We start from the raw sequence: 25,240 nt of genomic DNA, 5'->3' as shown, positions 1-25,240 counted from the left end.
AAGCCAGAAGTATACCGTTTTTAGAATTGAAAACTTCATCTTTCAACAATGTGGAATAAGTGATGTGGATATGTATATTAATCACTATTTGGTCCGGATGAAGTGGTCTGAGAGCTTTTACAGTGGAAGGAAACCGGAGTGCAGGGGAGATAACTCATGTAGTCGGGTAGGTAAACCATAGCCGTTAACTTGGAATAGAACCCTGGTCGCATAATTGAAAGTAAGATGAGTTACTTGTGATTTTAACACAGTACCACTAAACACTTATCAATTAAATTCTTCGAATTTGATTTAAGTCAAACATGATGGTATAAATATATAGACAAACACCAACTGATAAAATTTAAACACTTAGCAACTGGATACTTGATTCTGTCATGGATCTTGGTAAAACCTTTTGCAAAGATCACATGGCAGCGGCGACATTTACAAACCTCAATGCATCCTTCAACGGATGTTTTTTGTAGAACTGCTTAAGTTAGTACTCACGCTGAACAACTTCACATTCAACGGATAACACTAATTAGTGGTTAGTGTTACGGTGATACAGGAACATCTGTAAGGTCCATCTTGAGGAATGCATTCGTTTCGCGAATAAGTTCCATCGGACCATGAAGTTTGCTGCCGACATTATGAACGCTTTCTCTTTAATAGAAACGTGCCAACCACCAAAACTCCTCCGGTAACCAACAAACCAGTTTTGCTTATTATCGACATTCTTTTCTGATGATGACACCCTTTGGTGAAAATAAAGGGAACAATATTTGCACCGTCCATGTTGAATTTGTGCCAAATCTTTATATCTGTACTCACTATTTACCTGGTTCATACTTTTGGCCCCATCTCTTAGTCCAGGGTAGTGGTCTCTTCATTCGTTCAATTACTTATCCCCATCGCTGTGGGTTGTTTTCAATAAGATAAAGTTGATATATAACGCTAGACTCCAGAAAAGAATTCTCTAAAAGTAAAACACTCATATCATCCTTTTTGACCCCGCACAACAGCACCTTTGAGTAAGACGAATCACTTGTAAAATTTTGAATCCCTACCGCATAATGATGGTAACAGTCAAATATGAGATATCTGATATTTATTGCTGACTTTAGAAAGCAGTCATTGAGAACAAAATAACCAAGTCCACTGTTTGGACCCGTCCTTCAGCTCTAGGGGAGATTAGTCCCTCCATTTGTACAATCTGGAATACCCATCTCTCTTGAATGCTTCCAACTAAATATGAGTGAACAGTCCAAGAGAATAATTCGTTAAAAAAGGGCCATGGCCTTAACGGTCACTTAAGGTTTGATAAATTTGGCAGATTGTATTCCCGTGACCTTGAATTTTAGGTCAACATTGTTCATTCCAGTATGCTACAAGCCATATATCATATTTGTATTTTCTCACGAGAAGAGGTTTAAACTATTTTAGCGTACTTGAGCCTGGTGGCCTTGAATGAAGCTCAATTTTGCCATTGATTTTTTTTCGCGTTGATTATTATCTTATATATTAAATTTGCATTTGGTAGTAACAAAAGGAATTTGTGAGCAAAGAAACGTTTTTGATAATGAAGTAATCAATGAAAGAGCAACAAATATTTGTGCAAAATTAAAAGATTCAACATTAAAAAATTTCACCCTGAACAATAAACAAGTGTACAATAATGTAGGAAAATAAAAATTAGAAGACGTTACAAGCTTTTAGTAAAATTGCTTCCGATGGCCCAATATCGGGTATCTTAGCCTCTTGCTTCATTAGAAGACGTTACAAGCTTTTAGTAAAATTGCTTCCGGTGACCTCCAATAAAGGGCAATGTCATCTTTTGAACAATCTTGATATACCTTCACTCTTGCATGCTATAGGTCCAATATCAGGTCTCTGGACCTCTAACATACTGAGAAGAAGCCATATACAATTTTAGCATATTTTACCCCTGTGATCTTGAGTGAAGGTCAAGGTCATTCATTTGAACAATCTTTATAGCCTTTTACCCCAGCACGCTATATGCCCAATATCTGGTTTCTGGGTCTTTTGCTTAAAGAGAGCAGATGTGACCTATTTGACCTTGAATGGAAGTCAAAGTTATTCATTTGAACAATCCTGATAGCCCTTTACCTCAGCATGCTTTAGGTACAACTTATCACAAGGAGACTTAATACGAACATACCACAGCCTCCCAAGGACACATACGCACTTACAACACTCATGCATGTCGCACGCACGGAAGGCCGTCCTTAAATGACCTTAGCTGTTAATAGGACGTTAAACAAAATAAACCAAACCACAGATACAACTTAATTTTAAAAGATTTTAGCATATTTGATCCCGGCGACCTTGAATGATAATCAAGATCATGTTTTAGGTATAATATTTCATAACCTTCACCCAAGCATGCTTTAGGCCAAATATCAGTTCTCTGGACTTCTTAAATGAGAAGCCATATCAAAATTAAGCATATTTGAGCCCTGTGACCTTGAGTGAAAATCAAGGTCATTCATTTGAACAATTTTGATATCCCTTTACCCAAACATGATAAAAGCCTATTATCATGTCTCTTGACCTCTTGCTTAATGAGAAGTCATTAAAAAAATGGTATATTTGACCCCTGTGACCTCATTTATTTAGACCAAGTCTCCGGGCACCAAGCTAAGAAGATCTGGTTTAAATTATTTAAGCATAATTGGACCCTGTGACCTTCAAAAAAATTTCAAGATCAATAGATAGCGGCTTACCCATGCATGATATAGGCCTAATATCTGATCCCTGCTTAAGGTTTGGTTTGGTTTAGTTTAATGTTTAACGTCCTATTAAAAACTAAGGTAATTCAAGGACGGCCTCCCGTGCGTGCGACATGCATGCGTGTGATGAGTGCGGATGTATGTTTTGGGGGGCTGCGGTATGTTCGTGTCAGACTCCTTGTGATAGGCCGGAACTTTTGCCGACCCATAGTGCCGAAGCACACTGCCGAAAACACCAGCAGCACCCCCCACCCGGTCACATTATACTGACAACGGGCGAACCAGTCGTCCCACTCCAAATATGCTGAGCGCTACCATTTTTAAAGACTCTGGTATATCTCGGTTAGGGGACAGAACCCAAAGCCTTCCTCACAGCGACAAACGCTCAACTAAAGGCCAAAAGCGATGCATTGTCAAGGGAGACATTAGGAAGAAGAAAGTTGTTCAATATTAAGGAGGCTTCGGTATGTTTGTGCTAAGATCTAGATATAATTCGTATGTATTGCGGAAGAATGTGTTGCCATTCTGTTCTGTACAGGTGTCAAAAACTTTAAAATTTATTTGACCTCGACTTTCAATAGTTGCTTTACATTGCTATTTGGTGTAGGTTTAGTTTAAGAATGGAATCTCTAGCAAATATTTCAAGTTCAAAGGTCACATAAGTACAAAATTTGAACCCAAAGTCAGAGTGACAACATTGCAACTCCGCCGTTTTTTTCCCATTAGCGATCACAATCAAAATTGAATGGGTTCAACTAAGGATAACCTACATATAAAGTTTATAAAAATATAATTTTAGTAGTTTAGTAGCGATACAAATGATTCCTGAAAAATACTTAAAGTTTTAATGTTGACATTTGACAATATCTAAATTAAGAGACACAAGAATGTTTCATATGTGCCATTGTCCCCAGTTGATATTATCTAGCATGGTCATAAAACAATGTATCGGCTTAGTAAAGCTATATCGGAGTTTCCGGCGTTTTTCACATGGGCTGTACGACTTTTTCCTTTTTCCAATTATGAGATCTTTGAAATTTATAAAAGTACTTAAATAGGATATTATTTTATTTCTGGTTTACACCAAAAAAATTAAATAGATAAAGAAAACAAGCGAGAAATTGAGGGTAATCATCAATGCTGATGTACGGGGTAAATTGTAAGTAACTGTAATTTCGGAACTTAAAATTTAAATATTCATTTTTAAACAAATTGATGTAGTGTATATCTCTACGGATAGAGGCTTGTCTAAATGATTCCTTTTGGAACCTTTGTTCCCCCATCAACATATGCAGTGATATAGTGTTTATTAGTAACATAAATATGTAACGAAAATTTACAACATTTCTCTGAGATACAAGGTTCAGTTCTAATTAGTGTCCCCGGTTAGGAGAACCAGTTGACTGACTGTAGATTTGATACATGTTAGCGAGATGATTGAGAGCCTAACAAACTCATTCCGTTTACATGTATATCAATCAATACGCTAATTAGAATACCGCTAAAAACTCATCGAGTGTTATGTGTCCCCTCAGTTTGATTTTAATTGTGCATAAAAACAAATATTAAAAATGAATATATCTTTGATATCTGTCTACTTCCAGCAGATAGAAATTAATATTCATAGCGGACAAAAGCAGTAAATCTCCCAACAGCAATAAAGCCTAATTACTAATGAGTATGATGCCAATAGGTAAAATGATATCACAATGCATAATAATCTTGATAGACTTTTTGCATACATTCATGCAACGATCTGCGTTGAATAAGTTAATTTTTATTCGTAAAACAATTATCATTGATTCTTTAAAGTCTCTTTGAAGAATATAATATTATTATAGCCTGATATATTGGAATGACTTGAAACAGCTATTCACACCATTATACATTCCTCTAAAGAGTACCAGGAAAGCATAATTAGTACCCTTTTTTTTTTTTAGATATATGCATTCATTTTCCTTGTTAAACCTTAACAGAGTATAAAGTACTAGGAAGAGTGGCGCAGCGGTATAAGTTTCGGTTATTTATGGCTAGGCGATTGGATGCCGTAGATCGTGACTCCGAGGTCCGGTCAGGGCACGAGTCATAAAGTTGTCTTCCTTCGTCATTTGTGTTACTATGTTATATAAAACGAAACGCGAACATGACAACTGAAATTCCATATCATTTTAAAATAAATCGTATTATTTTCCTGCAATGAATATTTACTTAATGTTCAACAATATTTGCATTGTAGGTATGGTATCCTCGTTGTTCCTAGCATAAAAACAGCAAACAAATAACTCCGGTGCGGATTTTCTCCAGTTGAAATAAGCAACACGTCTGGTTAGTATAAAAGGTGTGTGTATTATTTACAGTAAATGTTAGTCGTTTGTTTAAAAAAATAAATGATTAGGTACTAGAAGTTGTAAATATGTTTGGTACATAATTAATTTTGTTGAATTATTTAGTAAATCTCTGTTTTCGCAGTCAGCTGTGGTTGAAACTTTCTATTTTTCAAACATGTTCTTCACGTTATTAATGTGGTAATATATTCCACGAATATGCTGAAATCGATAGAGTCTATCATGAAGTGTAAATAGTACGGGTTTATCGCATGCTACACAAACCAATTTACCTTCTCCCTTTACAAGAGGCCCATGGGCCTTAACGGTCACCTGAGATTTGAAATATTTCAGTTAATTTAATTGACCCTTTTTGAGCCCTCCCATCAGCCCCTAGGGGTCAGTCAGGGCCAAGAGGTGTATACAATTAAGCTGTCATCCAATGCTGATAATGTTAACAAAGTTAGAATGAATTCTGATAGAAATCAAAAAAGTAATAGTCAAAAATGTGATTTCCCTATATAAACTATAGTAAAATCTACCCCCTCTCCAGGGGCAAACTTGTGACCCCAGGGTCATGAAGTTCATTACATTAGTAAAGCACCATAAGACCCTTCCATCTATGAAGGGTATTTGATTCTACCTTATTTGGGTCTTGAGAAGAAGATCTTTGAAATTTCAGTCTATTTGACCCTTTTTAGCCCTGCCCATCAGCCCCTGGGGATTAGTCAGGGCCAACATGTGCATACCATCAAACTGCCATCCAAAGCTGATAATGGTAACCAAATTAGAATGAATTCCAATAGAAATCAAACAAATAATAGTCAAAAATGAGATTTCCTTATATAAACTATAGTAAAGTTTACCCCCTCCCCAGGGGCAAATGTGCGACCCGAGGGTCATGAAATTCACAATTTTGGTAAAGCACCTTAAGACCCTTCCATCTATGAAGAGTGTTTGATTCCACCATATCTGAGAGTAGAGAAGATCTTTGAAGTTTTAGTCAATTTGACCCTTTTTAGCCCCGCCCCTCAGGCCCCTGGGGGTTGAGGACCATATAATTCACAATTTTGGTTGACCTTTAGCCATAAAAGCTTCCTGCCAAATTTCATTGAATTTGGTTTAGTGGTTTTGGAGAAGAAGTTGAAAATGTAAAATTGTTTACGAACGCACGACAGACGACGCACGGAGGACGACGACGGACAAAAGGGGATTAAAATAGGTCACTTGAGACTTTGTCTCAGGTGACCTAAAAATGTGTAACAGATGTGGGACAAAATCTAGGGTGGGCAATTAAGACATCGTCTCTTCTGATTGTTCTTTATCCAGGCAGCATCATGAGGTTGAAGGTTTAAAAATCCGTTTAAGGTATATACATATCGGTGATTACCTAGAATGCCAACACGGCCAGGAACCCTTTTATATCAGAGTATTTTTTAGTCAGAATTATTGCGATTCGAAAAACAGATAATGAATCTTAGAATACAAATGCTGTTGTAGAGTTATGATTTCAAATTTAATATAACACTAAATTGATTGCGTTTGATAAAGTGATTATTTTATCTGTAAGAAAAAATGAAGTTACAATGTATGTTACTACCGAACAGACTAAAAATTTAATGCGAGAACTAGGGAACAATGAAATCTTTATGTGAAGTGTCAGTAATATCCCTCTAGGACGTCTCAAAAAATGACTGTGGTTGGCTGAAATATTAAAGTCATTTTCCTCTTGCAATTGTTAATATCCTATTAACATCTTTGTTCATTTTGAAGACGGCCTCCCCTGAGTACGAGATGCATGCCTGTAGTTTTGACAGGCTTGTATTGTAGAATAATTGTATAACGGTAACGTTAACAAACATTTACAAGTCTGTATGTAATCGGAGCATTCGATCATGAATGAAGAGACTGCCGTACGTTCCAGTTTGCCTGCTTCTCATAGTGCAAGCTAACCTCGATTTTATAGTGCTACTTCACTGAAACACACAGCCCCATACACCCAGTAAGACACCCTATCCGGTAATATTTTACGCGCTTAAGACGGAGTAATATCTAGTTCTAGGTTCTGGTTGTCCCGGTCATTGACTAAAGGCCAAGGCTGAGGAGGAAGTGTTAAGTAAGCAAAACATTAGGAAGAACATTGTGTAGAGACAAGTGCGATGAGGGCAGCAGGTACAATATGCAGCGTTTCACATATATGTCAGACAGATCAATTTGAAATATTCCACATATGCATACATAATGATGTATCAACAGAGAGCTCGTTATGTATGTAAAGATTAATCGTCCACTTATAAAATCATCCTAAAGAAGTGCTCTATCAAAGGAGACATTATTTAGAAAAAAAGTTCGTTAGATTTCGGTCCCTAGATTTTACATTTCCTGTTTTGGTCGTCTCCTTTGATCACTTGAATCCCATTGACGAGTCCTAGAAGGACGGAAAAGCTACATAACGTAGCAACCTAATTAAAATCGACGTAGTGAGAATGACCAGATATTTTCTTTAGAGAAGTCTATGCAATATTAACAGTAGTTTAATACAACTTAATAAAGGAAAATATCCCTTGATAGGCGTATGTAATACTTATGGCGTAAGAATTGTACCTGCTGCCCCATTGCATGATCGTAAGAGGCGACTTAGTTCGGGATATTATCTTTTCTCCTCTTTCCTCCTAATGTCTCCCTTGACAATTCTTCACTTTTGGCCATTAGTTGAGCGTACGTCCCTGTGAGGAAAGCTTTGGGTTCTGTGAGTTTTTAATAACAATGGTAGTTGCTACTGCTTAGCGCTCAGCATATTAGGATTGGGACGACTGGTTTGCCCGTTGCCAGTATAATGTGACCGGGTGGGGTGTGCTGCTGGGTGTCTTCGGCAGTATGCTTCAGTGAGGTAGCACTATAAATCGGCAAAAATTCCGGCCTATCACAAGGAGACATTAACACAAAACATACCACAGCCTCCCAAAATACACACGCACTTACTACATGCATGCATATCGCAGGTAGGGGAGGCCGTCCTTAAATGACCTTAGCTGATAGGAAAGCTGATATTATTTTCATGAACAAATTATTTAGCAATAGAATAGAGCGCAAAATTAACACACGTGTCTTAACCTCACGGATATTTATAATCACAGCTTTACAGTCCGTGTCCTTGAGGATTTTAGTTAATAAAGTAAATGAATATAATTTATTAAAAGAAAGTTATTCATCAAACATGATGTATATATTGTCTAACAGATCGACGATGGGCGCTACGGTATGCCATAAGTTCACTTTGGTCCTTTGAGCTAATGATATAGTGAAAGTTCACATAACAAATATTTAATATTTACCAAAGCCCTTACACCTCTGCCATAAGTAATATGCATTTATCATATCAATTTTTTGTCCTATTTTAGAGACCATGCCTTTAGCAGACCAGGAATGCGAGGCCGCCTCTTCTCACCACTTATCACAGGGACACGACTCGAATTGATGATTACATGTGTTACTAACGGCTGTCAAGCTTGGAATCGCAAATCACAAATGCTCAATTGGTTTTTTGATGAAAGAATATTTAGTTATGCTATACACTACCTTTCAAGGTGCTACAATTTGTGTTAAGTTATTTGAATTTATTTTCATTTTATTCAAATCACTTTTCTGGTGTATTTTTCTCAAACTTCTTATATAGTTTACTCTTTGTCTCAAGTTGTCTCCACGTGATTTTGAGTCCGATTCAGCAAAACAAAAAGGCAGACAGCTGAGTTCAGCATCGCTATTTCACAAAGCAGATATCTTAGATTTTATATGTAGGCTCCTCTTTATATCAAATCGTCAAAGTAGAGAAAATAATAGAACCAATAAAGATTTTGCAATAGTGGAAACCAATAGCATTCTTACTTTAAATTACAACAAATTTGACGAATTGTCTTTTCCTTATTATTCCGATAATATGTGTATATAAATAAACATTACGACGTTACGCGTTTGTTACGGTGAACATATGTTTTAATTTCAGGTTTGGTTTATTTTGTTTATTGTCCTATTAACAGCTAAGGTCAGTAAATGGAAGCATATTGAAGTATCGAAAAGTTACCAAGTGAAAGTGCTTATTGTCTACAAGGAGGGATCAAGCAGTTTCAATATATCATAAATTTTATTTCTAACCTATCAGGTGAATTTGAATTTATATAATTTCCTTATATTATAGTTTTTTTTAATGAGCAAGAAAACTGTTCAGGATAAAAAAAATCCCTAATTAGGTCGCTTTTAAATCGTATCAGCATGTGCAACCTGCAGGTTTTCGCGTGCATATCAGAGGAAATTGTCATGTGAATACATTACGAGCTGTCACAATAAAACGACTGGGTTGACTGTAATTGACGCAGAAAATCACTATGGCGTATCATATGATGTCTGTTTGTCTCCTAGTGGCAATCGTTGGTGTCTTAGTCAGCTCAACGGCGGCGTATACGTAAGTACATGAGAATGGAGAATCGAGGGAGCTTGTCATAAATATAATAGGTTTTGTTTTAGAATTTTAATCTTGTTCGAAATGATATCCTTTCTGGTTATTTATGACTTTATGATCAGATGTAGATGCGTTTTACTGAACGCCATTTTGAAAACGTTGACAAAGCTACTTTTCCTTGCCTACTTTAGTATATAAACTAAAACTAAATGTCTGGTATGTTACTATGATATATAATGTTGCTTTTTATGGCAGTTGATAGGACATTGAACAATACTTAACCAATCATTTCATTTTGATTGAACCGTTCAAATTACCTTACAATATTTTATGCACTTGACATCTTTGGTATATTTATATGTAACATTGAAAAAATGCAATTTTTTATAATCTCTTCGATATGGTCTGATTTGTATGAAAACAATACCTAGGCAAAGAGAGGTATGAAGTTTGTTCCCGCACAAAACGTTACAAAATGCGATCAGAAATACAATTACTGTCAGTAAGTTTTATCATTCAAACTGACCAAATCTTGTCCAGGGATCTCATCTCAGATTCTTCAACCGATCTGTTTCAAACGTAAATAAAATATATTGGCGGCATGCTTGATATTTTGGATATTGTGGTTTTGTTTAATATTATTTAACGTTCTATCATAAGCTAACGTCATTCAAATAGTATTCTTATCCACAGATTACCTGTAGTATTAACAGTTGAATCACAAAGGAAAATAAAATGAATATACCAATTGTCCATTAACTAGTCTCATTTTCGATTGCTGAATTTTCTGTTTTCTATTCTAAAGTGGACAACCACAACGCAGGTTGTTCGAAAATTGTCCAAGAGATACCATCCCTTCCAGAGCTTTATTTGACCCCGCCGTAGGAAAATTGCAGTTTTCATGTAGAAAGGCGCCAATGCCTGTTCAATGTGTACTTTTGGGTAAGTGATAAATTATAGTTAAATTTGGCAAGAATGTTTATTTCTAATTGACAAATCTACAATAAAATATGTTAAGATGATGGCATTGGATGATATCTACCTGATATTCCAGTAATTGGTCGTGCTTTATTACCTAAAACAGCCTCTTTCAGCAAATTTGCTATTTCACTGTTCCTAAATTTTTTTTTAAGGAAACCTAGGACAGGTGTAAAGAAAACGAAAATACAACAAAATTGTTTATGTAACAAAACCAACATTCCCCTTTACCAAACCAACAATCTTTTATCCAGTCCTTTTCCCGATGAGCACCAAGTACGAACAATGACGTAGCACACAGTTGATGTTACAGTGATGACATTTGATCCGTATATAATGAATTCAGATAATACGTACTATATTGTTATCCAATTCAACGACTGATAGGTTTTATGGTAGGAGTATACCTACCAATCGCATGCTTTTAAATTATTGCCTTTCTACAATAGGTGCAGTCAGTCCAACACAATCAGTGAGGTGTCCTCAAAACTTCGTGCTCACTCGCAGAACCCAACAACAACAACCAATTTGCTGTCAACTTGAAGGTAAACTGGATAAACAATAATATATATAATAAAACGCGTTTGAAATAATTGAGTTTTAGCTCACGTGCCCGAAGGGCCACTGAACTCATTCCATGGCGCAGCTTCCGTCGTCCGTCATCATTTCCTTGAAGTCCCTACGCATCCCAAACGCCTGAATGAATTTTGATGAAATTTGGTCTGGAGCACCATTGGGCAAAGGGGATCAAACGTTGTATAAATAGAGGGTTTGGCTCTCCTGATGCCAGAGAGGCGGGGCCCAATAGATAAAATACAGGTGAATCCTTTAAAGCCCTACTTATCCTGAATGCCTTAATGGATTTTAGTGAAATTTGGTCTAGAGCATTATTGGGCAAGGGAATCAAATGTTGTATAAACAGAAGGTGTGGGTCCTCTTTGGGCCTAAGGGGCAGGGTCCAAAAGGGGACATTGAGGTAAATCCTTTAAGTCCCGACTTGTCCTAAACGCCTGAATGGATTTCGATGAAATATTGTCTTACGCCTGCCCTGCAGGTAGGGCGTAAGAATTGTACCTGCTGCCCCCATTGCATGATCGTAAGAGGCGACTAAACTTGGGATCTTATCTTTTCTCTTCTTTCTTGATAACTTTCTTCTTCCTAATGTCTCCCTTGACAATGCCTCACTTTTGGCCTTTAGTTGAGCGTTCGTCGCTGTGAGGAAGGTTTTGGGTTCTGTCCCCTAGCCGAGACATACCAGAGTCTTTAAAAATGGTAGTTGCTACTCCTGCTTAGCGCTCAGCATATTTGGAGTGGGACGACTGGTTACCCCGTTGTCAGTATAATGTGACCGCGTGGGGTATGCTGCTGGGTGTCTTCGGCAGTATGCTTCAGTGAGATAGCACTTTAAATCGGCAAAAGTTCCGGCCTATCACAAGGAGACTTAACACGAACATACTGCAGCCTCCCAAAACACACATACGCACTCACCACACCCATACATGTCGCACGCACGGGAGGCCGTCCTTAAATGACCTTAGATGTTAATAGGACGTTAAACAAAATAAACCAAACCAAACCAAATTGTCTTACGCATAATTGGGCAAATGGGATCAAATGTATGAACGGAAGGTGGGTTGGAAGGGCGGGACCCAATAGAAGAAATTGGTTTAAATCCTTTAAATTCCTACTAGCCCTGAATGCATCAATGGATTTTGATGAAATTTTGTCTGGAGCATTATTGAGCAAATGGGATCAATCATTTGATAAACAGAGGGTGTTGCTTACGGTGGCCGGAGGGGCGGGGCCTATTAGGAGAAATTGAGGCCATTAAATCTTTACTAGTCCTGAACGCCTGAAAGGATTTTGATCAAAGGATAAACACGTTCACTTGTGAAATAGAGCTGGAGGTCTTTCCCCACCCCTGAGGACCTAGTTCCTTTGTTATATCTTAGAAACCATTGAGATCCCTACCTGATATCCATGTACAGTATTGCTGGGCATCAAGAGATAAACACAATCCTGATGTAAAAATAGGTCCAAGGGTCCAAAGGGACATCGTGTCTGGGTTTTATCACATACCTACAATAGTGATACAACAAATGTCGGTGAATGTTTTCTGTCGGTTTGTATCACACACACATGTGTGATACAAGATGTTGAATCACTATACTAGCCGGAACTACTTTTAAGGGGAATTCCATTTTCCATGAAACTAAAAATAGACAGTTCATTGGAAGAAAAAAAAGTGAAGCTGTATTTTACAACAATAATTAAAAACTAGAAATTGTTTCGGAACAATTTGACGGGCTTTTCACTATTTAGCATAAATGACCTAAAGGCTTGGTATTTCCAAACATAAAAAACACTATTTTAGAACACTTGATAGGTCTTCCACATTCTAGTTTTGATTAATCTGGCATCCGAGATATTACATTTCAACAAAGGAGTGGACGAAGGGAAATAACTCGTACAGCCTTGTACGAGTTATCTCCCCTCGTCCAACTAACGTTATATCTCAGATGCCGTTATATATCAGATGCCAAATTAATTCAAAATGGCGTTCCGCGTTAATGGTAAACGTTACCGAAACACCAAAAAACATGAAAATCATCAGAATAACATTTTGAATCATACTTAAATTTCTTTTTTTGGAAAAAGATTAAAAATGAAGATTTTCTAAAAATAGACTTATTTGACCCCATAGCGAACGCTTTTATTTGACCTCTGACCCTAAAACTTTTAGTAAGTAAAAGCTAGAGCCAGGCTTTAACTACAAATAACATAATTACCCGACCCCTGTAAAATGAATACTTTTTTAATTATGGGCATTTAAAGTTCTTTAATACATGACGTCATGGCGGCCATCTTGGATTTCAAATCAACTTAAAAAATAACATAACTTGGCCAGGACAATCCAAGGATTATTTCAGCTAAGATTGAGCTGAATGCCACTTGTGGAACTTGAGAAGAAGTTTAAAATGTAAAACTATTTTTAATATAGAATATATAGTGGAAATTCAAAATGGCGTATACCGGAAACCGTATGTGTCACAGAAAAACTGAAAACGTCAAATTTATCAGAATGACATTCTACATCATACTAAGAAATTTTTTTGGAAAAAGATTGAAAAATGAAGATTTTCTAAAAATAGACTAATTTGACCCCATAGCGAACTCTTTTATTTGACCGGCTGACCCTAAAACTTTTAGTGAGTAAAAGCTAGAGCAAGGCTTACCTACAAATAACATAATTACCTGACCCCTGTAAAATGAATACTTTTTTAATTATGGGCATTTTAAGCTTTTTAATACATGACGTCATGGCGGCCATCTTGGATTTCAAATCAACTTAAAAAATAACATAACTTGGCCAGGACAATCCAAGGATTATTATGGCGTACAACAGAAATCGTATGTGTCACAGAAAAACTGAAAACGTCAAATTCATCAGAATGACATTCTTCATCATACTAGGAACTTTTTTTGGAAAAAAGATTGAAAAATGAAGATTTTCTAAAAATAGACAAACTTGACCCCCAGGCGAGCTTTTTAGGTCACCTGAGACAAAGTCTAAAGTGACCTATTCTTATCGCCTTTTGTCCGTCGTCGTGCGTCGTCCGTCGTCCGTCGTCCGTCCGTAAACAATTTACATTTTCAACTTCTTCTCCAAAACCACTGAACCAAATTCAATGAAATTTGGCAGGGAGCTTCTATGGCTAAAGTTCAACTAAAATTGTGAATTATATGGTCCCCATCCCCCAGGGGCCTGAGGGGCGGGGCCAAAAAGGGTCAAATTGACTAAAACTTCAAAAATCTTCTTCTCTACTCTCAGATAAGGTGGAATCAAACACTCTTCATAGATGAAAGGGTCTTAAGGTGCTTTACCAAAATTGTGAATTTCATGATCCTGGGGTCTCATGTTTGCCCCTGGGGAGGGGGTAAACTTTGCTATAGTTTATATAGGGAAATCACATTTTTGACTATTATTTGTTGGATTTGTATTGGAATTCATTCTAACTTGTATCAAATTATCAGCATGGGATGACACTTTGATGGTATGTACATGTTGGCCCTAATTAACCCCCAGGGCTGGTGGGCGGGGCCAAAAATGGTCAAATTGACTAAAATTTCAAAAATCTTCTTCTCTACTCTCAGATATGGTAGAATCAAATACTCTACATAGATGGAAGGATCTTAAGGTGCTTTACCAAAATTGTGATTTTCATGACCCTGGGGTCTCACGTTTGCCCCTGGGGAGGGGGTAAACTTTACTATAGTTTATATAGGGAAATCACATTTTTGACTATTATTTGTTGGATTTGTATTGGAATTCATTCTAACTTGGTTCAAATTATCAGCATGAGATGACAGTTTGATGGTATGTACATGTTGGCCCTAGTTGACCCCCAGGCGAGCTTTTTAGGTCACCTGAGACAAAGTCTCAAGTGACCTATTCTTATCGCCTTTTGTCCGTCGTCGTGCGTCGTCCGTCGTCCGTCCGTAAACAATTTACATTTTCAACTTCTTCTCCAAAACCACTGAACCAAATTCAATGAAATTTGGCAGGGAGCTTCTATGGCTAAAGTTCAACTAAAATTGTGAATTATATGGTCCCCATCCCCCAGGGGCCTGAGGGGCGGGGCCAAAAAGGGTCAAATTGACTAAACCTTCAAAAATCTTCTTCTCTACTCTCAGATAAGGTGGAATCAAACACTCTTCATAGATGAAAGGGTCTTAAGGTGCTTTACCAAAATTGTGAATTTCATGATCCTGGGGTCTCATGTTTGCCCCTGGGGAGGGGGTAAACTTTGCTATAGTTTATATAGGGAAATCACATTTTTGACTATTATTTGTTGGATTTGTATTGGAATTCATTCTAACTTGGTTCAAATTATCAGCATGAGATGACAGTTTGATGGTATGTACATGTTGGCCCTAGTTGACCCCCAGGGGCTGGTGGGCGGGGCCAAAAAGGGTCAAATTGTCTAAAATTTCAAAAATCTTCTTCTCTACTCTCAGATATGGTAGAATCAAATACTCTACATAGATGGAAGGATCTTAAGGTGCTTCACCAAAATTGTGAATTTCATGACCCTGGGGTCTCACGTTTGCCCCTGGGGAGGGGGTAAACTTTACTATAGTTTATATAGGGAAATCACATTTTTGACTATTATTTGTTGGATTTGTATTGGAATTCATTCTAACTTGGTTCAAATTATCAGCATGAGATGACAGTTTGATGGTATGTACATGTTGGCCCTAATTGACCCCCAGGGGCTGGTGGGCGGGGCCAAAAAGGGTCAAATTGACAAAAATTTCAAAAATCTTCTCTACTCTCAGATATGTTAGAATCAAATACTCTTCATAGATGGAAGGATCTTAAGTAGCTTTACCAAAATTGTGAATTTCATGACCCTGGGGTCTCATGTTTGCCCCTGGGGAGGGGGTAAACTTTACTATAGTTTATATAGGGAAATCACATTTTTGACTATTATTTGTTGGATTTGTATTGGAATTCATTCTAACTTGGTTCAAATTATCAGCATGAGATGACAGTTTGATGGTATGTACATGTTGGCCCTAATTGACCCCCAGGGGCTGGTGGGCGGGGCCAAAAAGGGTCAAATTTACAAAAATTTCAAAAAATCTTCTTCTCTACTCTCAGATATGTTAGAATCAAATACTCTTCATAGATGGGAGGATCTTAAGTAGCTTTACCAAAATTGTGAATTTCATGACCCTGGGGTCTCATGTTTGCCCCTGGGGAGGGGGTAAACTTTACTATAGTTTATATAGGGAAATCACATTTTTGACTATTATTTGTTGAATTTTTATTGGAATTCATTCTAACTTTGTTAACATTATCAGCTTGGGATGACAGTTTGATGGAATGTACATGTTGGCCCTGACTGACCCCCAGGGGCTGATGGGCGGGGCCAAAAAGGGTCAAATTAACAGAAATTTTAAAAATCTTCTTCTTACAGCCCATTTAAGGTAGAATTAAATACTCTTCACAGATCGAAGGGTCTTAAGGTGCTTTACCATAATTGTGAATTTCCTAGCCCTGGGGTCTCGCGTTTGCCTCATGGGAGGGGATAAACTTTACTATAGTTATAGGGAAATCACATTTTTGACTATCATTTGTTTTATTTGTTTTTAAATTCATTCTTTCATTCAACTTTACTTAAATATTTCAAAAATCAGGTGACCGTTAAGGCCCATGGGCCTCTTGTTTATTTGACCTCTGACCTTTAACTTGTACGTTTATAAAAGTTAGCCCCAAAGGTACTGTAACATAATATCATAACATGACTCTTGTTTCTTGAACACTTTTCGAGTTATGGCCATTTTAAACTTTTGAGGTATGACGTCATGGCGGCCATCTTGGTTTCTTGACCTACTTGAAGATGTTGCTGTCACCCCTTCAACTCATGCCATATACAATAGGCATAACTGACTTGGCATACCTTTTACCATTTTCCCACAACTTGTGTGACAAAATAAAATGCAGAAGAAGAAGAATTAAATAAGTATTTATATAATAATCCGAATTTTTATGTTAATGACCGTAGCGACTAAACAACAACTGTTCTGAATACATTATGACAAAATTAGATGATCTGACCACACGGGAACCGTGTACGATGTTTACTTGCCGAAATATACGCATTTTAATTCCAATTCAAACCGCCTCACAGCTTCGGGTCGGCATCTTTGCTCAAATCAAAACATCTGTGCGTTTGAAAGAGTCAGTACTGCAAAGCTTCTAAATGATCTTGTGTTACAAATTTTAAGATTATAATAGAAACGAAATATGGATTTTAAAATAATTTGATTTAAATTACTTATGCATTAGGTTAGCGAATCGTAGCAATTACTTTCAATACACTCTAACGTTGTACTCAATACTGATCACAATGTTTTTATTTAGACATTTTCTATATCTTTCGCTTCGTATCATTTTAAGAATTGATTTAGATTTCCCAATGATTTCGCTGATGACGTAACATTAAGTCTACAGGCTATATAATCAGGCATCTATAGTCGATAAATGGAGGTTTGTAACACTTTGGTCCATTAGTTGTATGATATTTCGTGGCGTCGGTTATTAGAACATGACACGGAAAGCACAACGATAATAAAAACAGAAGATCATTGAACATTCCCGGATTATTTTCGCTATTTTTGAGACACCAATGTGCTAAAATACAACGGAAAGTAACACAGATTTAATTCATAAGTTAGCTATCGTATCGTAACCTACAGTACACAGGGGCTTGGCACGATTTTCCAAATGATAGTCTATATATATATGTATATAGTATATATAAATGTATCAACGGCAGAATCGTCTGGATTACAATTTTTACCGTTTAAATACTTTAATATATAAATACTTATTACCGGTTACCTTGTAATAATAATAATAAACAGAACAGAAACAATAGGTCTTTTCACCACCAAGGTGAAAAGCCCTAATTATGAAACCATTTTTAGCTCACCTGCCCGAAGGGCAAGTGAGCTTATGCCGTGGTGCGGCGTCCGTCGTCCGTCTGGCCGTCCGGCGTCAACTTTTTCATTCAAACAACTTCTTCTCAATAACCAAGAGGCCCAAGGACTTGATATTGGGCCTGTAGCATGCTGGGGTGAAGGGCTACAAAGTTTGTTCAAATAAATGAACTTGAACTTCATTCAAGGTCACATGGGTCAAATAGGCTATAATCTTCAAACGACTTCTTCTCAATAACCAAGAGGCCCAGGGACTTGATATTTGGCCTGTAGCATGCTAGGGTGAAGGGCTACAAAGTTTGTTCAAATAAATGAACTTGACCTTTATTCAAGGTCACATGGGTAAAATAGGCTATAATCTTTAAACGACTTCTCAATAACTAAGTGGCCCAGGGACTTTATATTTGGTCTGTAGCATGCTGGGGTGAAGGGCTACAAAATTTGTTCAAATAAATGACCTTGACCTTCATTCAAGGTCACATGGGTCAAATAGGCTATAATCTTCAAACGACTTCTTAATAACCAAGAGGCCCAGGGACTTGATATTAGGCCTGTAGCATGCTGGGGTGAAGGGCTACAAAGTTTGTTCAAATAAATGACCTTGACCTGCATTCAAGGTCACAGGGATGAAATCAGCTTAAATCTGTAAACAATAATTTTGTGATAGCCAAGAGCCTCCGAGACCTGATATTAGGCCAATAGAAAGCTGGAATGAAGGACTAGGACATTTATTAATATGAATAACCTAGCTTAATATGATATTTGAATAAAGAGGTAATCAGCATAGTATCTGTAGAAATGACCTCACACAACTTCAAAGTTGCTGTTGAGCCAGGTGCGCGATACAGGCCCATTGGGCTTCTTGTTAAAAACATAAAATAATTTAAATACAAACAAAAAAGCAATTACTTGAATATTTTAAATGTACGTTTATTTCTCTTAAATACATATTTTTCTCCGACATTTCTGTCGTCTGCTTGAGTCTGTTTGACAGCTCATAGTCTATTATCATCACATGGAACTTTCGGACGTTAACTTTGAAATTCTTCATGATATGTTATTTGATGAAGTGGATAACAAAAACTCGTGGAGGCAATTCAACTCACCAGAGGTCATTTAATCCAAAACGTTTTGTAAATCCCGAGAAATCATCCAGATGTCCAATGAAATCATTTAAACTTTACGCGAAACACAGGCCAGACGAACTGAACACTGCATAATCTCCCTTTTATCTTGCTGTCAACCACAACGAGAACGGTAAACGTTGGTTTAAAAATCAGCCAGTGGGGAAAAATAAGCTTTGTGATATGTTAAAAACCATGGCAAACAATGCGGGTCTTGTTGGAAAAAAGACCAACCAATCCCTCCGAAAAACTCTGCACAAAACATTTGCATTCTGGCGTAGCACCGACAACATTCATGCAGTTGAGTGGTTATAAACATGTCAACAATGTGAATAATTATGCAGTGGCATCCATGCAGCAGCAACGAGAAATGTCGACAATTTCTCGTAGTGAAGAGGCAAAGAGAAATTCCAGAAATGAAAACGCGGTCGAACCAGTTAACAAGAGATCCCAGAGGGATCTTGGCGCCCACCATTGAATGATCTTCATAGGTTCCATGTCAGATTGATCTTTTCTCTACTTTTCCCTTCCTCAAAGTCTTACTAATCTGTGTAAATTCAGAAACAGACCTCTAGTAATTTTCAAACAAGGGGTACCTATATATAAAATCTAAGATTTAGCGATAATGGCTGTCTGTCGGCCATGTTGTTTTCGGATTGGTCCCAAAATTCAACACCAGTGACCAAGGGGAACCTGCAAATGAAATTTGAGAAGGATCCCTTCAGTACCTTCTGTAAAATAGCGATAACAAACTTCAATTGTCAAAATCCGAGATGGCTGCCTCTCGGCCATGTTGTTTTCCGATTGGTATCAAAATGCAATATGCATAACTAGGCACCAGGGGAAACCTACATATAAAATTTGAGAAAGATCCCTTGAGCACTTTCTGAGAAATAGCGATAACAATAATTGTTTACGGACGGACCACTGACGCAGGACGATTTGAATAATCCAAAGCCAAGGTTATCTGGAGATTGTCAAAATCTTGCCACGGAAATGTTTTCTGGGGCAAATATTACTTGCGGCACATTTAACATTTCCTTTCAAATATCTTCCCAATCTTCCTCTCGGGTTATATCTCCTCCTAGGAAATATCGTAGAATCCTACGAATCCCTGACGATGACGATGACTTGGTGTGACATGTCGCTTGTTTTTGTGAATGAATTGCACGCGCTGCGACGTAGTCGCTCAACGACAGCACGTTAGTTATATGTCTAGGTGTGGAAAATGTGTTTGATGCCATCAATATATAGGTTTAATTTGATTTGGTAACTATATCCATGCTTAATTAATGCTTAATTAATGCTAAATCAAGAAACTAGGGTTTTGCTTATATATCTTTGAATCAGTTTAAATCCCCACCCATAACCATCTTTTGCATGGTTAAACGTCAACAAATAACGCTATTAACGAATTGAACATGTAGATAATTTTGATTCTGATAAAAGAATAAAAAATCAGATGTAAAATTTCGTACTAATCTGTTTTCCGGACGGTTTTTTTCGCTACCAATTGCTAAATCGATTTGTTACTTTAAATTACTTTCCCGTATCATGTTACAGATCGAGTTTGAACCCCTGATCAAAATTCCGTTTTTGAACTGGATATTTCCAATTCACATTATTAACCATTTTTTGTTACATCAATTTGTAATTTAGTTTGATGGCTTTGTCATAAAGAATGACAGTGCGAGTTCTTATCCATGTTATTTAACTTCTTTCTGCTGGATACTTGTCATATAATTTGTTTATGTAACTTGATTATAATTAATAAGCAGTTAAATTGACATCATATATCATTAGTCTGTTTATTATGGAGTTTTAACCCTTTGTTCATAGGAAATCCTTCTTATTAACTACTGCATATGTCATGCCAAGTTATGCCACACACATTTTTAATATGAAATCATGATACCATACTCATATGACCTCAAATGTATGGACGTTCAACGCCATCAACCAACCTAGGTTAATCGGCAACAACAAATAAAATGCTTTCTTTCATATAGTGACCATTAAATTTTCAAAAGGACCCTCTTTCAATTAAGTAGGCGTAGTCGAGACATCCACTTATTTAGAATTCTAGTACTGTATTGGTATTGACACGAATCAATAGTATGCATGCGCGAGGCAAAAATCAATCAATGAAGCATAGCTCAATCTATTTTAATGAAATCAGAAATAATATCATTACAAATGCCGAAATCATTGTCTCTATTGCAAATTGAAACAAATAATAATGATATAATATCTTTTAAATGTCTCACGTGAGACAAGCATTAATTTTCTAGCGGCGACATAAACATTCTGTTTAAACTTCCAGTTGTAAAGCATTTCCAAATGCTATTATCATCGAACCTCTTTTATGTTTTTATGTAAGCACATTATTCTTATAATAGCTGTACAAACAAAAATTGTGCTGAAAGGGTAATAGAAAGAAAGAAAACATATTTCATTTACACGTCAGGAGAGTCTAGCTTCCTCAAAATCTGACCAGCAAATGAATCACCAGTGAGAAGCTGACCAGTTAAAATTATACACAACCACACGGATGCACAGTCTATCCTGTTAGTTATCAGCATTTTGTCCAGGTTAAAGGGGTCCTGGGTATGGAGGCAACAATGGTCTGTGTAACCTATATTTAGAATATTTTGATCTAAAGCTTTATAGATAAGATTAAGAATGACCAAATGCTATATATAATTACGTAATTTGTGTAAGGGACAAAATTGTATGTTTACACAAAGTATACAGGATCAGCAGTAGACTGCATGTTTTGGTATGTTCTCTCGAAATAATCAGGATATCAATTCTGTAATATTTCTGACGATTTATATATTGTTTGTACTGACTAAATAACGTTTTACATAATATCTGACTGGCTAATTATATAATAGATAGATGTATACACAGAGGACATTTCAAACTGGCCAGAACGGTTTACAAATACTAACAATAATGATATAACCCTTCTACTTCTGTACGATGTTTTACGATTGGACAATAGTGTGGAGTGATAGGTGTTGAGTATTTTCATTGTGACGAATTATAAATATTACAGTGAAAAACAAACTAAGATTACAGGATATTTTTTATGATACAATGGTGGGTGCTGGATCAATTTTTATTAATTTATACCAAATTGTTTTTCTAGAGAAACTCGAGATAACTCGGAAGATAAATGAAGTTATCCGATTGAACAATAGTGTGGAGTGATATGTGTTGAGTATTTTCATTGTGACGAATTTTAAATATTACAGTGAAAAACAAGATTACAGGATATCCTTGTTAGGATACAATGGTGGGTGTTGGATCTAATTTCATTCATTTCTACCAAATTGAAACTCGAGATAACTCGAAGATCAATGCAGTTCTGACAGTAAAATTCTAAGCAACACTCTGGATACCCCATATATTAGAGATAATTCAAGGTTTTTTCAGGACTCCAATGTTTTCAATACAGCGAGCTTTAATTATTTTACTGATAAACCAATTAAGTATTGTATTGTTACAGGTATTGCTACGACAGATTGCTTCAGACCGAAGGTGCTGTATTCATTTGCACTTGGATTTGAAATATCAATCCCTGAAGGCTTCGCAGTTGTTGGCAGATTCAACTACGGGTAAGATACTGACAAAAACAAGATATGTATGGTGCCATCTGTGACAAGTATTATCCTTCAATTATTTACGTTTTAAAACGTTTAGTTCGTCTATTCCGGTATATCATAATATATTTATTTATTATTGTGATGTACATTATTGTGTCAATTATGTGATATTTCATATTTCTTTTTGTCCTATTTGGAATGAAAAAAGAGGAAATCTGCATTTCCAGGAAAATTGTAATTGGCTTTGATTTTATAGTTAAACCGCGGTATGATATCGCAGTCGAAGTCAGGATGGTTTAAGTTAAAATAAGAGTGTTGCAAATGAGAGAAATGTTGGATATCTTAATCTGCCCCCTTCCCCCCACTTGACCAGCACGGCCGCCACCGATATATCATATGAACCTGGATCCTTCAGTTTGATATTTCTACCGGCTATAAACTGCTGTAAACATGAAAGTCATGTCATTTACTGGAGAGGAAAGTAGCGGCGACAGGCTATCCAATGAGCACGTTGTGTCTGTCATTCCGTCTTACCTCATACTTACACCGGCTCTACCAACTCATTTCATTAAGTCCCCCACTTCGGGGGACTATTGGTTCTTCTTATTCTTCTTCTCCTTCTTCTTCTTCCATCTTCTTCCACAGTTGAATTTTGTTCGGACTTTTTTCCAACACTACTTTTCGGATTTTAATGAAACTTTGCACGAATATAGGGGTGTGTAAGAAGGGGTGCAACAGCCCCCTTTTTTTGCGAAATCGAGTAAAAAATGGCCAAAATGGCCAAAATGGCCGCCATAGCGAGACTTCTGATTGGCTGAAATAAAGATATTGTCCGATTTTGGCGAAAATTGGTATATAGGGGTTGTGAGGGAAAGCGAACACAATGGTACCACGTTCGAAAACCTGTGTTGCCATGGAAACGTAATGGAGGCTTGTGATTGGTCAAAATTTAGATATTGTCCGATTTTGATGGAATTTGGTAAGTATTATGTGTGTACATCATGTGACACCGGTCACTAACGTAACGTTACTTTCCTTTTTTTTACAAAATGAAAGCCATTTCCTGGCCTCTGATTGGTCCAAATTAACATATTGTCTGATTTTGATTAAATTTGGTATGTAGGTACATCATTGGACTCCGGTCACTCTCGTTACCTCACTTTCATATTTTAAGAAAACGGCCGCCATTTCCTGGCTTCTGATTGGTCAAAATTTACATATTGTCCGATTTTGATAAAATTTGGTACGCAGGGGTATTAGGGGACTGCGAAATCAACTGAATGGATTTCGTTGCCATAGCAACCATACGGAGGCTTCTAATTGGTCGAAATTTAGATGTTCGATTTCAATGAAATTTGATATATAAGGATATTCATGGAAGCCGAACATAATGGTAGGACTGCGGGGCGTTTGGGGAGTTCTGTAATGGTTTCCCCATTACAATTAATACTTGTTTTCATTGTTATTGGTGTGACGAACTTTATACATTGGGCATGAGTTATCCTAGATAAGTTGGTGTCATGTATAAGCCTAGGTGAGGAATTGAATCTTATATCAGAAGGATGATGCTTTCTTGCTGACATACGTTCTACAAAACCTTCGGTAAGGGACTTGTTTCCGAAATGTCACATTTGCTATATTCATGTTTTGTAAAATCGTATTTTATTTTCCAGGGTGTGCACAACAGATCCAACCGTGTTCCAGATCAAAATTTGCAAATTAACACCAAAGATGGCCTATCCTAACTTTTAACATATGATTTAGATAAACATTCATCAAAATATATATGGCGAATTACATTGGTGCCCTTCTGGCATTGATCAACTGTGAATGTGTAGGCTGTTACATTGGTGAAAAGACTCGCATGGTGCTGATCCATATAGCGTTCACTTTCAAAACTCGTTAGTCACTATCGTGATTTAATGCTGTTGTGTAAGATCATGTACTACCGGGTAATGTACAATAAATGTGATATTGCAATAACACTATTTGTTTCTTTGTTACATAAAAAATACACCTGTTGTATCTGTCCGATACAAAAAGTAATCAGCTACAGGTATAAGCCATTTAATCGTCATTCTAGACCGTGCCTTGTTGCATGAACGTCTAAGCTCGTATAAACATTATGTTCGATTGTTAGAAACTCTTAGTTCTAGAACCAGTTTTTATCTCCTTGCAACAAGGTCGAGAGGATATAGTATGTCGTTCGTACGTATGTACTCGTATGTTGACCTTTTGTCAGCGCTCTAGCAACTTGATTCTAACATGATTTCAATCAAACATAGTCGAGTATGAGTATATATCAAATGACCTCGTGTATTAGGGCTGTCAAAGATAGGGTCATCGTTGCTAAGGATAGAAACTATTTGTTGTACTTCATACTATCAAGTAGATACTCAAATAATTTTATCGGATAGTACAGCGCAATTTAGTCCTAGAGAATGCTTGAAAAGTGCCACGAATTCAATATCTGTGTTTGTTTATAAATTGAGGCTGGATTATTGAT

The 25,240-nt window shown here is 36.8% G+C and overlaps 1 protein-coding gene across 2 annotated transcripts in view; it reads left to right on the top strand.

The window, feature by feature from the left end:
• LOC117315520 overlaps window positions 1–24,714 on the top strand; it is a 29,817-nt gene extending 5,103 nt beyond the window's left edge. The window contains exons 1-5 of one of the 2 annotated variants that reach the window (XM_033869751.1): window positions 9,381–9,515; window positions 10,318–10,454; window positions 10,940–11,035; window positions 22,638–22,746; window positions 24,408–24,714. In XM_033869751.1, the coding sequence (XP_033725642.1) occupies window positions 9,439–9,515; window positions 10,318–10,454; window positions 10,940–11,035; window positions 22,638–22,746; window positions 24,408–24,486 (498 nt within the window). In that variant the 5' untranslated portion in view covers window positions 9,381–9,438 and the 3' untranslated portion in view covers window positions 24,487–24,714. Of the gene's footprint in view, window positions 1–9,380; window positions 9,516–10,317; window positions 10,455–10,939; window positions 11,036–22,637; window positions 22,747–24,407 lie in introns of those variants that run through there. The other variant, XM_033869749.1, reaches the window with a different exon arrangement.
• The last annotated feature ends 526 nt before the right edge of the window (window positions 24,715–25,240 follow it).

This window comes from Pecten maximus, chromosome 17 (assembly GCF_902652985.1).
Source record: "Pecten maximus chromosome 17, xPecMax1.1, whole genome shotgun sequence".
Taxonomy (NCBI): Eukaryota; Metazoa; Mollusca; class Bivalvia; order Pectinida; family Pectinidae; genus Pecten; species Pecten maximus.
The sequence above is the reverse complement of the archived record's forward strand: the minus strand, read 5'-3'. Positions and strand labels throughout refer to the sequence as shown.